We start from the raw sequence: 11,101 nt of genomic DNA on the forward strand, positions 1-11,101 counted from the left end.
TAGAAGATCATAGGAGCAAATCACAGAAGTTTAGCTTTGTAAGTTCAAACTTAATAAGTAAATTTTGTTATGATCGCCCTGCAAACAGGTGGGACGAGGCATAGAGGTTTTGTTCACCTAACCAAATAGAGAATGAACACATTAGTTCACAATCGTAGAGTCAGTTACAAAACAAGGTTCTACAGCTAGATTTGATAAAATTTCTCAGAAAAGTAGCAACTGGGAGAATTCTTTTACTTCAGCACAGAATTCCACCAAAAAAATCAAGGCAAATCTATGCAATGGGTTCACTAGAACAAAAGCTGAATTTATAGGTTCAACCTCATCAGGTCTGTAATACCAGGTTTCAAATCTTCAGAAGGCAAGAATTTTTGGTAGATTGAGCGCCACGGGTAGAGCGGAGACGCAAGAGTGAGAAAAAAGAGTTGATAATTCACAAAATTTCCATGCAAATTCTTGATAATTGGTAAACAAAGCACTTGTAAAGGTTTTCTAAAACAGTTGATCATTGTTTTTGGTGATGAACTTTCCAATAAAGAATAGTTTGAACTGTTTCCCTTATGAAGTTCAACTGAAACATCATGCTAGCAAGTTATACTTTTTTTTAAGATTAAGATTCATGTGGGGAACAAAATACTTTCAAGCTTTATGCTGGATAGATGGGACTAATGTCAACATGAGTGGAGAAAGCTAACAAGAAGTTGATATTGGTTCACTCTATCTTGTATGATCCATGATCCCTCTTTGCGTAAACTTTTGCAAAGGCCAATATTACAGCGGCTTTATGAACAAAAATTAACAGAAATTGAAAAGGTCACTTATCTACATGGCTAAATGGAAATTGTGAAGGGGCTTCTTTGGTCAGAGACAATCTTAAAAAGAAGCAAGCATCAATAGACTTCCACATTCCATTGCCCAGCCTTCTTCAACTCCCTTTTGTACTCAGTCCAATCAATGCCTGCAAAATGTATCAGCCCAAAAGTTAGGAGTCCTAAGGGGCAGAGTATATCAATATCCTATAGCAAATCTATCACTGTATCACTCACCATCTTTAGCAGCTAAAGACACCATTATGTCATCAATTCCCTTCTCCATTCCCTTCAACCCACACATATAGATAAAGGTGCTGTCTTTCTTGAGCAATTCCCATAATTCCTCAGCATACTGTGCCATTCGTGTTTGGATGTACATCTTCTCACCCTTCTCATTTTTTTGCTCTCTGCTTACAGCAAAGTCAAGCCTGAAGTTGTCTGGTGCCTTTTCCTTCATCTTCTCGAATTCCTGTCACATGCAACACAGAAAAGTTACATTTCAAATTTCAACTACTGGAAGAAACTGAACTCAGAAACTGTATGACAAGAACTAGAAGGGCATGTAATCTCTTTATCAATCTACCTCACCTCCTTGTAAAGCAATGAACTACTCGTGGGAACACCCAAGAAGAGCCAAGCCAAACCATTGAACTGCAAAACATGTCATACTGATTCACTTATCTGGTGATAACTGGCTAATTGATGGAGTGATAAAGCAATTAGTAGTGATTCACAACTCCACTAAGGAACAAAAGAACGAGTTTTGGATGGGAGGCAAAGGTATCTTTTCTCTCTCCTGCTATAGATAGGCAGTTGATTGAATTGAAGCAAAGAAATCTAGAAAATTATTAGCCCAAAATCCCAAGACCTCAGTTACTGAACCATTTGCATCAGTACCCTTACAATACCAAATCCTGGTCCACACCCAAAGCAGACTGCCCCAGGCAAAACCAAAGCCAGTTTAAATGGTCTCTCAAGAAAAATAACCCTACCTATTTTCTCTATTGTTATCACTTTGATATATAAGATCAAATAAAAGCACGCAGTCTGGAACAACAAATATGAGGTTCAGCATCAATTAGAAGAACCTTCATGGTTCCACTTGCATCTTAATGAAACAAGGTTATCACCCTGTTCTAAAAAATAGAACATAACTTCTCATAACAATGGATGAGTTGGACCAAAGGCTGATGGTCACTCCATCCTACTATATGGATATCTCATATACCTTGTAGTCTTCATGCTTCTCAAAGAACATTTTCCACAAGAATGAGCGGAATGGAGCAATTCCAGTTCCAGTGGCAAGCTGCAATGCACGTAGGAATCAATCAAGAGCTATCCATTAAAACATGCAAGTAAAGAATGGATATAAACAGAAGAAAGAACTCAAAAACGGTTCAATATTCTTGTAAACAAAAGCATACAAGACAACTACAGATAGATGCTTGTGAGAACCGCTTACCATTACGATGGTGGCATTAGGATCTTTGGGCATAAGCATCTCTTTCCCAACAGGTCCAGTTAGTTTCACCTCAGCTCCAGGTTTCAAGTCACCTAAATGTGAAACAATTAGTCCTACTATGATCTAAAGATAATGTATTCCTTAACTAGCTCTGTCAAGGCATAATGAAAGATTTCTTACATAAGAAGTTTGAGCAGACTCCCTTAACTATTTCTCCTTGCTCATTTGTGTAAACAAGCCTCTTCACACATAGAGAAACCTATAGGAAAACATAAACACAAAAACAAATTCAAGGAGGGGGAACTAAAATGACACACATTGCACAGATACATTGAAACAAATTGAGAATCTGACATCCAACAATCGAATGACATTTTTGGTGAGTCCAAATGTATAGAACAGAACAATTAATCAGATAAGAGGACGGAGAGCTTTAATACCCAGTCCATCATTCATGAGTTTATACTATAATTATATAATCTATTAGGAGCTAATGAAGATTAAATGTAGAAATTTTGACTGAGACATACGGTCTTGGAGTCTCCAAAGTCCCCAATGGCACTGCTAGCAATTGAGTACAATCTCAGTTTATGGGGTTTCCCATTCTTGTCAATACCATCAGCAATAACCCCAACAGACTGCCCTTCTCTGTATGGGATCTCCCCTGCATCATCCAACCGAACACTCCAAACGATCAATTAAGGGTGAAAAGGAAAATGACCCAGAAACCAAAAGATCAAAATTCAACCATTTGATCAACTTGAGCATAAAGGGTAACGAACAGAAATTAGTAAGAAATCATACCCTCGGTGCTGAAGACCATGTGCCAAGTTTCTCCGGGTGCGTCGTCACCAGTGATCTTGGTGTTGAGAAGGCATCTGCCAGTGTAAGGGTTTTTGGGCTTGAATATATTAACAACCACACCTTCCTCATTCTTCTTGGAGACCTTCTCTACCTTAGCAGGGGCTTCTGTTGCGACTTGGGCTCTGATAGGAACTACTTTCCCACCAACAGATACATTCCTAGAGTACAAGCAGCTCTGCAGAACCGAAACCCAGACAAAAAATTCCAAGAAGAAAACAACCCAGGTGAGATAAAAGGAAGATGGTCATTGATCACCATGAATGCTGTGTTTCTAAAGTTTCAGTCGTTTGAATTTTACCTTATTGAAGCTGATTCTTTCCAAGGTAGTAATAGAAGTTCTGGTGGGAAAAGAAGAAGAATTGGACGATGGGAGAGAGACCGCGGCAGTGAGTGCAGCAGCCATGTTTTTGGTAAAGAATAGATGAGACGAGTAAGAGAAAGAAGAAGAGAGGGAGAGAAGGTTGGATTTGGTGGATTATAAAATTGGGTGGAGGAGATTTTAAGGCCAATGCAATGGTGATGGTGGCGGTTATGGTTGGATTCCTGGGAAAATTTTCAGATTTCCATTAGGATAAGTTTATGTATGAACCTAGTTGTCCCTCATGACTGTATGTGCGCGTCCATGTGATTCGAAATCAACAGAAGAGGTTTGTGACTAAGATTGGCGGGTATCTAACGGTCCCTAATTCAATATGGAAGAAGCTGGGACCCAGTTGACGAAGTCTAGCACACCGACACCGGCGACACCCTTATCCGTGATTACCTTATCTTTCCAGATTATCAACCAAATGGCATCATTGTTTTGCTCATTATATACAGGAAATTTTTGCTACAAAAACCGAATAAAAAAAATTCATAATTAAAAGAAGTGAAGCAGTTTTTTACCCAGGAGCATGACCCTTGCGTCAATGGGGATCAATGTGATCAAAATCAGAATAGATCACCACTCTATCGATTTTGATATCAAATGTTATGTATTTGATTGATACGCTAAAAGCTCTAAAGAAAATGGAACACGTTATATCAAGCCTTTTCACCTATCATATACTACATGCATACAATTGAGCCCCAAAACCAAAAGGATTATTAATTAATCTCAATTTTCCAAATCAAAACTGCCTAGTAATAAGTTCTATAGTTCTGTTCAATTGATTCTTAATCGATTTCCCTTTATAGCCTTGTTTCACCGCAGTTGCAAAACAACTCCATGACATCTCCCCTCTCTCAACATAGAGGAATCAGTTCCGAAAAATCTGTAAATTCAAGCATTGAAAGAGTAATGTCTCTTGGTCACTGGTACCATAGTCCACCTATCAAATGGTTGGATTTTTTCCTCCTCAATCAACCATGTCCAATATTATGGGTGATAAGTCAAACCAATACAAGACAACACGAAACTGTACGGTTTAATAGCAACTACTTAGCATAGTTGATGAGCTGTGGTGTGTTTCATGTCCATGCTCACTAGGAGGTCTCAAGTTCAAGCCTCTTGGTAGGCTGGGGGATTTGATAACCTATGATATAGCATAGTAAATAAGCTGTATGTGTTAAGGTTGAAGGTGTGATGATATTTGTTCCATCCCCTTGGAAAGTTTGTGATATTAAAAACTAAAACAATCATACAAAAAAAATGGCAAATTTTCACGCACCTCCCCTGAGGTAACACCTAATTATAAAGACACCCCTCAATTTTGGGAAATTTTGCATGCCCCCTGAGGTTCGTAAAATAACACATGCCCCTATTCCGTTAGTTTAGGCTGTGATGATGCCATCGATAGAATGGTGCGGATAGGTTATGGTGCCTTTAGTCGCCGAAACTAAATTGGTGCAAGGTTGAAATAGGGCCCTTGGGAACTTATTAGGTATCCTAGTGTCTTGTGTCGCCGCCAATCGCTTGTTGAATCCATGATGCACCAGGTATGTATCCCTCTGCCGGTCCTCAATGGACTTAGCCAGCTGAACTATCCTTGCATAGGTTTGAAACCCATGCGACACCAAAATTGCACTAATTTCGGGCCTTAAACCCTTCTCAAACCGGTTTGTTTTCTCAAGATCTGTCTTCAAATGGGCCGGTGCAAAGTAAAATAACTCCTCGAACTTCTATTGAACTCAAGTACGGACTTAGGACCTTGAACAACATCCATAAATTCAACTTCCTTCCTTTCTCTAAAATTTTTCCTGAAATAGTTCTCGAAGAACGCCTCCTTAAATTGCTCCCATGTAAGGTTGGGTTAGGCAACAATAAGGATAGGCTAGTGGCTCTCCAACAAGCGTCCGCCTCACTTTGCAATTGATAAGTAGCACATTTGATCTTGTGCTCGTCTGTACAGCCCAAAACAGTGAAGGCTTTCTCCATCTCGTGAACCCACATAGCTTGGATTTGCATTCGAACAAAATCTTGGATTATATCTGAAACCAGTGACTGTTTGGGTTAGAGTAGTCCTATCTAGCCTTACATTAATTAATAATTAAAAATTTTAACAAATAATTAAACACTTAATGAAATCCAATTATGCGAATAACAATTTCTTATAAAACGAATGATGTCGTAAATAGTTTCCATCTCCTCCATCTGTCATAAGAAAACATAAATAAATTTAAATTATATAAATTAATTAATTGAGTAGACAGAAAGAGAGAAGCATTACTTATAAATGTTTGTAAATAGCCTTTTGCTTGCAGATGACGTTCCACTTCTTTTGGTTTACTACTTTACCTTGTACCAGTTGCAAATAATTGAATCTTTCTAAGCTTGAGCAAAAGTATGGGTGATCCAAAAACCTTGCAATTGTGTATGCCTGCAAAATTGAAATATAATTTTTAAAAATAATTATTTTAAATAAATAAACTATTTTTTTTAGTGAAATTCTTACCTTCCATGGTAGAGTTTAATAAGCCTGATATAGGTCATGTTAATTTAACGAAAACTATTATAAAATATTATCAATAAATAAATAAAATATTAAACACATCATGTTATATTCCTAGCGCATTTAAGATTCCTTAGACAAACAGATTGGGCTTCTCCACTCTTCAGAAGAGTACTCTATCAATCAACAATTTTTCCAGGTACAATCCAAACATGATCTATTTACATAGGCAATTTGACCGATCCAATTCTATCAGGCTGATTCCCGAGTTGGATGTCTTGGTTTCAAAATACAACACGTGGTGAGTTAAACGAGACTGAAATTTGTAGTCAAGTAGATCCCAAGATCCTTGGCCACATGGTCAAATTTTAGCTCAAACGGATCCGACCAAATGGAAAAATAGAACTTTGAAAAATCCAAGATTATAGGAGGTTGCATGCTAATACATGGACAATTGAAAAATACAGGAAAGATGCCATCAATACATGGGAGTGTATATGATTCCAGTTGAGTCCGAAATTTGAAGCGTAATTGTTTCTGATCTTCCCTAGATATTCAGCCATCAGATTGCAACAACACCCTTCCACATGAACAAATGAGGTATAAAGACCATAGATTAAATTCTTGACTGGTATACTAAAAAACACATTCATTCTCTTCATCTAAGTACTCAATAAACTAAATATGATGCAAACCACATATTTGTTGCACTCCATTTTAGCACTAGAAAATAAAAATTTTACTTCTATAAACAAATTGACAATGAATATATAAGCACATAAATAATTGAAAAAAAACTACACTTCACTATATTTAGTGAAGCATATCCATTCGCTGTTTGCACATAGCAGTACATGATGGTGGAGGGCCAAGGAGTCATCTCATTAGACAATATACAAAATAATCCTAAGAAGATAATTTTCTTTGTGTACTTACCATTCCCATCTAGTAAATCTCTGATTCGTTTGTAACTTTCCTCCATAATTTTTATATGGTTCCGTGGATTAAATGATGGTATCTTTTCCTGTGTCATCATCGTTCACAAGGATTCAGATCCTGTACTGTCATAAAATTACCTGCCATCGTCCTGTCGTCAAAGTTGGGAGTGACACGTGGATTTATACTGATCCAACTGTTACTCTTAAAAATTCAAATCTCCCCTAAATATCTGGTTCATTTAGATCAAACCAAAACCAACTGGTACCAACAGACCAAGACCAACCGGACCGTTGGGTTCAAAACAAAACAAAACCCGAAAATGCGATGTTTGCCCTAGCCGTTGCTTCTTCCTCTTGTCCCTGAGTCACCTTCTTCCTCTCGTCTTGGTCCTCTCCTTCTGAAACTCTCTACTCATGGTTGTGGATCCATTTGAGGCGAGATAATTTGAATCCCTGTAAATCGCCTTCTCTGTTTGTTTGTCGAGAAGAATCTGATTTCATATCTCACTTTGGGAATTTGGTTTCATATCTTACCAGGAAACAGCTCTACAACATAAACAAACAGGAAGACACCTTGATGGTGTCACTAATCCACAGACGTTATGAAGCATCTTGATAATCCTCTTCTTGGATGGTGAAAGCCGAACCATTCCAAGAACTCCCTTCAACAAATTGAAGTAAGAAAAAAACTATAGATCATCTAAACAATGAAGCATTTGGATCCCAAAAGAAAATAATACAAAATCGGGAGACGAAGTATACTAATCATTTCACTGGCATTAATAGAATTGAAAGTTTTTCCTACCAATTCATTAACATAAGAGAAATTAACAAAATAGATAAAAGGGGGGGAAAAAGAAGCAATAGTTTTCAACAGAAAAAAAAAACATTTAATATTTATTATGAGCTTGTGTTTCCCATTCAGCTCATCAGAATAACCCCCCCCCCCATTTCCCATTCAGCTCATCAGAATAACCCCCCCCCCCCAACACAAAAAAAAAAATTAGTGTTTCACTGCAAGCATATTCTAACTAGCTACCCTGTCGAAGGATTTCCTTCAAGAATTGACAAAATTTAATTATATGCTCTTCATAGAAAACCTCCATTGGTTGTTATGGGTTTCATACCTCATTTTGGGAATCTGGTTTCATATCTCACCAGATTCTTCACGGACAAGGAGAGAAGACGCTTTGGGACGATTGGGGAGTTTCAGAAGATGATTTGCAGGGATTCAATTTATCTCACCTCAAATGGATCCATAACCATGATTAGGGAGTTTCAGAAGAAGAAGACTCAGGGGACGAGAGTAAGAAGCAGAAGAAAACGACTCAGGGGCAACATTTTAGCGTTTTGTTTTGTTTTGAACCCAATGGTCCGATTGGTCTTGATCTGTTGGTACCGATTGATTTTGGTTTAATCTAAATAACCCAGATATCTAGGTGAGATTTGAATTATTCTAAGAGTGACCGTTGGATCAGTATAAATCCAAGTATCGCTCCCAGCTTTGACGACAGAACGATGGCAGGTAATTTTATGACAGTAGAAGATCCGAATCCCGGTCACAGTCTTCTAGAAACAAGGAGCTTTAAACATGATCACCTGTCAAATGGTAAAAAAAAATATTTAGAATTTGCCTAAAAAAATTTAGTCAAAATTGCTTAAAATTGTTTTATAGTGTATCTAGGTATATACATCTTTTCATCAGTATAGGCTTAAAATTGCTTTAGAGTAATATTTCTGTCACAAAGAAAGTTTATTGATATTCTTATACCTTTCGGTATGGAAAGATGTTCCATCAAAACAAAAATGTATTCCTTTCTTATATAATTCATGGTTGCTGAGACGAGTGGACAATTCTCTTTCTTCTGATCAAAACAAAGAGGATCCATCTTCTCATGGTTGTTTCCTCGGTTAAAGAAGAAGCACAAGAACGAAACCTCCCCCAACAGAGCAGAATCCGAAGAAGTTACTCAAATTTTTAAGGACTTAGGGATGATGTCAATTTAAACCTTGAAGAAGGAATTACCTGAGATTTAATGGAAGTTGCAGAGAACAGAAATGCAGCTTTAACGGAGATGAGAACAGAGATGCAGCTGTAATGGAGCTTCAATGGAGGTTACAAGGACGATTCCGAACCATCCTTGCGAGTCCTGTGATTCTGGGATTCACGGACGAGATGAGAAGTTCTCTTCTGCCAAGAGATGCAGCAGCTCTTTGGCTGAGCTTTAATGGAAAAGAAATCGTGGTAGGGTTCACGGACATAAAGAAGAACAAAAGCTGTTTATACCTTTTTCAAAATTCTGGGTCACGGACTTCCCGACGACCAATTTCTGGTAATCACGCTTTTTGGATCGTATCAAGCGATCCGACCACATAACCCGATCCAGTTGCCAATTACAAAAGCAGGATATCAGTATTATGCTTCAAAAGTCAAAACTCGAGATCAAAGTTCAAAATCCCGGACTCGGTCTCGGGATCAATCTCGGGGGAAACCGATTCGAAAATTGGTAAGTATCGATAATATTGCCAAAAAAAAAAATCAGATTTTAACAGATCGGCGCTCCTATCAGCCAGAACCGGCATTTCTTATAATCTCTGATGGGATCGGCTGATATTAGTCGAATCGGCTCGGATTGGTATCGATTAGAATCGGTCAAAAATATATGAAAATTAAAAGTAAATCAGAAAATCACGGCCAATACCTATCTGATCCCGAGATTCTGAATCGTATTAGAAAGTATTGATTGATACCAATCGATTTGACCTCTGAGATTCAAATGATCCGATCGATACCAACCAATCCACGGTAACCAGACAAACATCGGTTATTAATTAGGATCAGTCTTGACCAATACTGATCCGATCCGGGCGATTTTGACCGATCCGTTCAGAGATTAGGAGCCATGTTCGAGATAAATCACGGCGGATTCAGATCCGACCCCGATATTATGAATCATGGGGGGAATCCTCAAAGTATTGGGGCTGGCCGCTAAAATCAATGCGCAAATTGACGTTCATTATATCCAATATTAAATTGGGAAAAGGTTCTCAGACCCTCTCCGGATGGAAAATTATCACCTCAATTTGCCTGGCCATCAATTTCCTCAATTCCCTCTAACAGAGGGAGGTGGATCCCACTCGGGCAGTATTTTTGGGTGGGGGTAGGATGGTCATTTCTACCCTCACTATTAGATAGAATTGAGGAAATTGAGGGGCAGGCAAATTGAGGGGATAAAGATCCTGCTCGGATGCAGTACATGGTACTTTTATGTTTATCTTTTTCCTCTTTGCTTTAAATGACTTTGTTGCCTTCATGATATTATTTTGCCTCACTTGTTGGTGTACTTCTCTACTTTGATTGTTTAGAGCATCGTTGAAAAAATCAGGTTTTTCGACTCGACTCAACTCATTCTATCAAGTGAGTCTACCTAGTCAAACCTTACTTAGGACGTCCTTTTTTTTTCTTTTCTATTTTGAATATACATTTAAATGCAATAAAATAATAAAAATATAACCAATTGCATTATATTCCTTCAAATGCATGGATTGAACTACAAAGGAGGAGTCAAACTAACAAAAGTTTAGTCATAAATTAAAGATCTTAATTGGTAAAAATGCATTGTTTCAGACTCACAATCTAAAACACATTAAGAACAGGGCAAATGCAACTACAGCCCCTAAATTGGCCTCCTTGAGATTTATCGCGATGGATGCAATGTCACGGAGATCGTAGAAGTAGAACCAAATTAAGAAATCGAATTACGGCCCTGAATTTCTTGAAACCTAACTCAAATAGCTCTGAGATCTCATATAATTATTATCGGACAAGAGATCACTACTTGGTTATGTAGCCCCAACAGTAGTGCAAGGCCAATGAGAGCATGCACTCCTATACCTAGGCATAAAATCCCTTCTTTTTCCCTTATTATTATCAAGGAAAAGGGGCTATGTCTATATCCAAGAGTGTAGCCGGTGCATCCAAACACAAAATGGGTCTAAATGATAGCCCCGCCCTATGAAAAGCAGAAATCTTACCCCTATTAATGTTTCCACTGAGCAGTGCACTACATTAAAGCTTTCTTAATACAAACATTGGATTATCTTTTAAACTCTTCAGTGGAATTTGCACAAAACAAATACAGTTAGACTATGTTA

At 37.9% G+C, this 11,101-nt stretch overlaps 1 protein-coding gene across 1 annotated transcript; it reads right to left on the reverse strand.

Annotated features, from left to right (window-relative positions):
* Positions 1-652: 652 nt before the first annotated feature.
* LOC122657491 (ferredoxin--NADP reductase, leaf isozyme, chloroplastic) lies at positions 653-3,555 on the reverse strand. The gene is made up of 9 exons (XM_043852208.1): positions 3,437-3,555; positions 3,079-3,313; positions 2,805-2,938; positions 2,455-2,533; positions 2,275-2,366; positions 2,041-2,118; positions 1,401-1,463; positions 1,047-1,281; positions 653-958 (listed from the first exon to the last, which is right to left on the reverse strand). The coding sequence occupies exons 1-9, from the start codon at positions 3,539-3,541 to the stop codon at positions 891-893; spliced, it is 1,089 nt and encodes a 362-aa protein (XP_043708143.1). The 5' UTR covers positions 3,542-3,555; the 3' UTR covers positions 653-890.
* Between the last annotated feature and the right edge of the window lie 7,546 nt (positions 3,556-11,101).

This window comes from Telopea speciosissima, chromosome 4, assembly GCF_018873765.1.
Source record: "Telopea speciosissima isolate NSW1024214 ecotype Mountain lineage chromosome 4, Tspe_v1, whole genome shotgun sequence".
In the NCBI taxonomy this organism is placed as follows: domain Eukaryota; kingdom Viridiplantae; phylum Streptophyta; class Magnoliopsida; order Proteales; family Proteaceae; genus Telopea; species Telopea speciosissima.

Coding starts and splice junctions, on each gene's coding strand:
- LOC122657491 (XM_043852208.1), bottom strand. CDS start 3,541: ATGGCTGCTGCACTCACTGCCGCGGTCTCTCTCCCATCGTCCAATTCT. Junction 1,464..2,040: donor AGAAGCATGAAGACTACAAG/GTATATGAGATA, acceptor CATGTTTTGCAG/TTCAATGGTTTGGCTTGGCT. Junction 1,282..1,400: donor GTTCATTGCTTTACAAGGAG/GTGAGGTAGATT, acceptor TGCATGTGACAG/GAATTCGAGAAGATGAAGGA.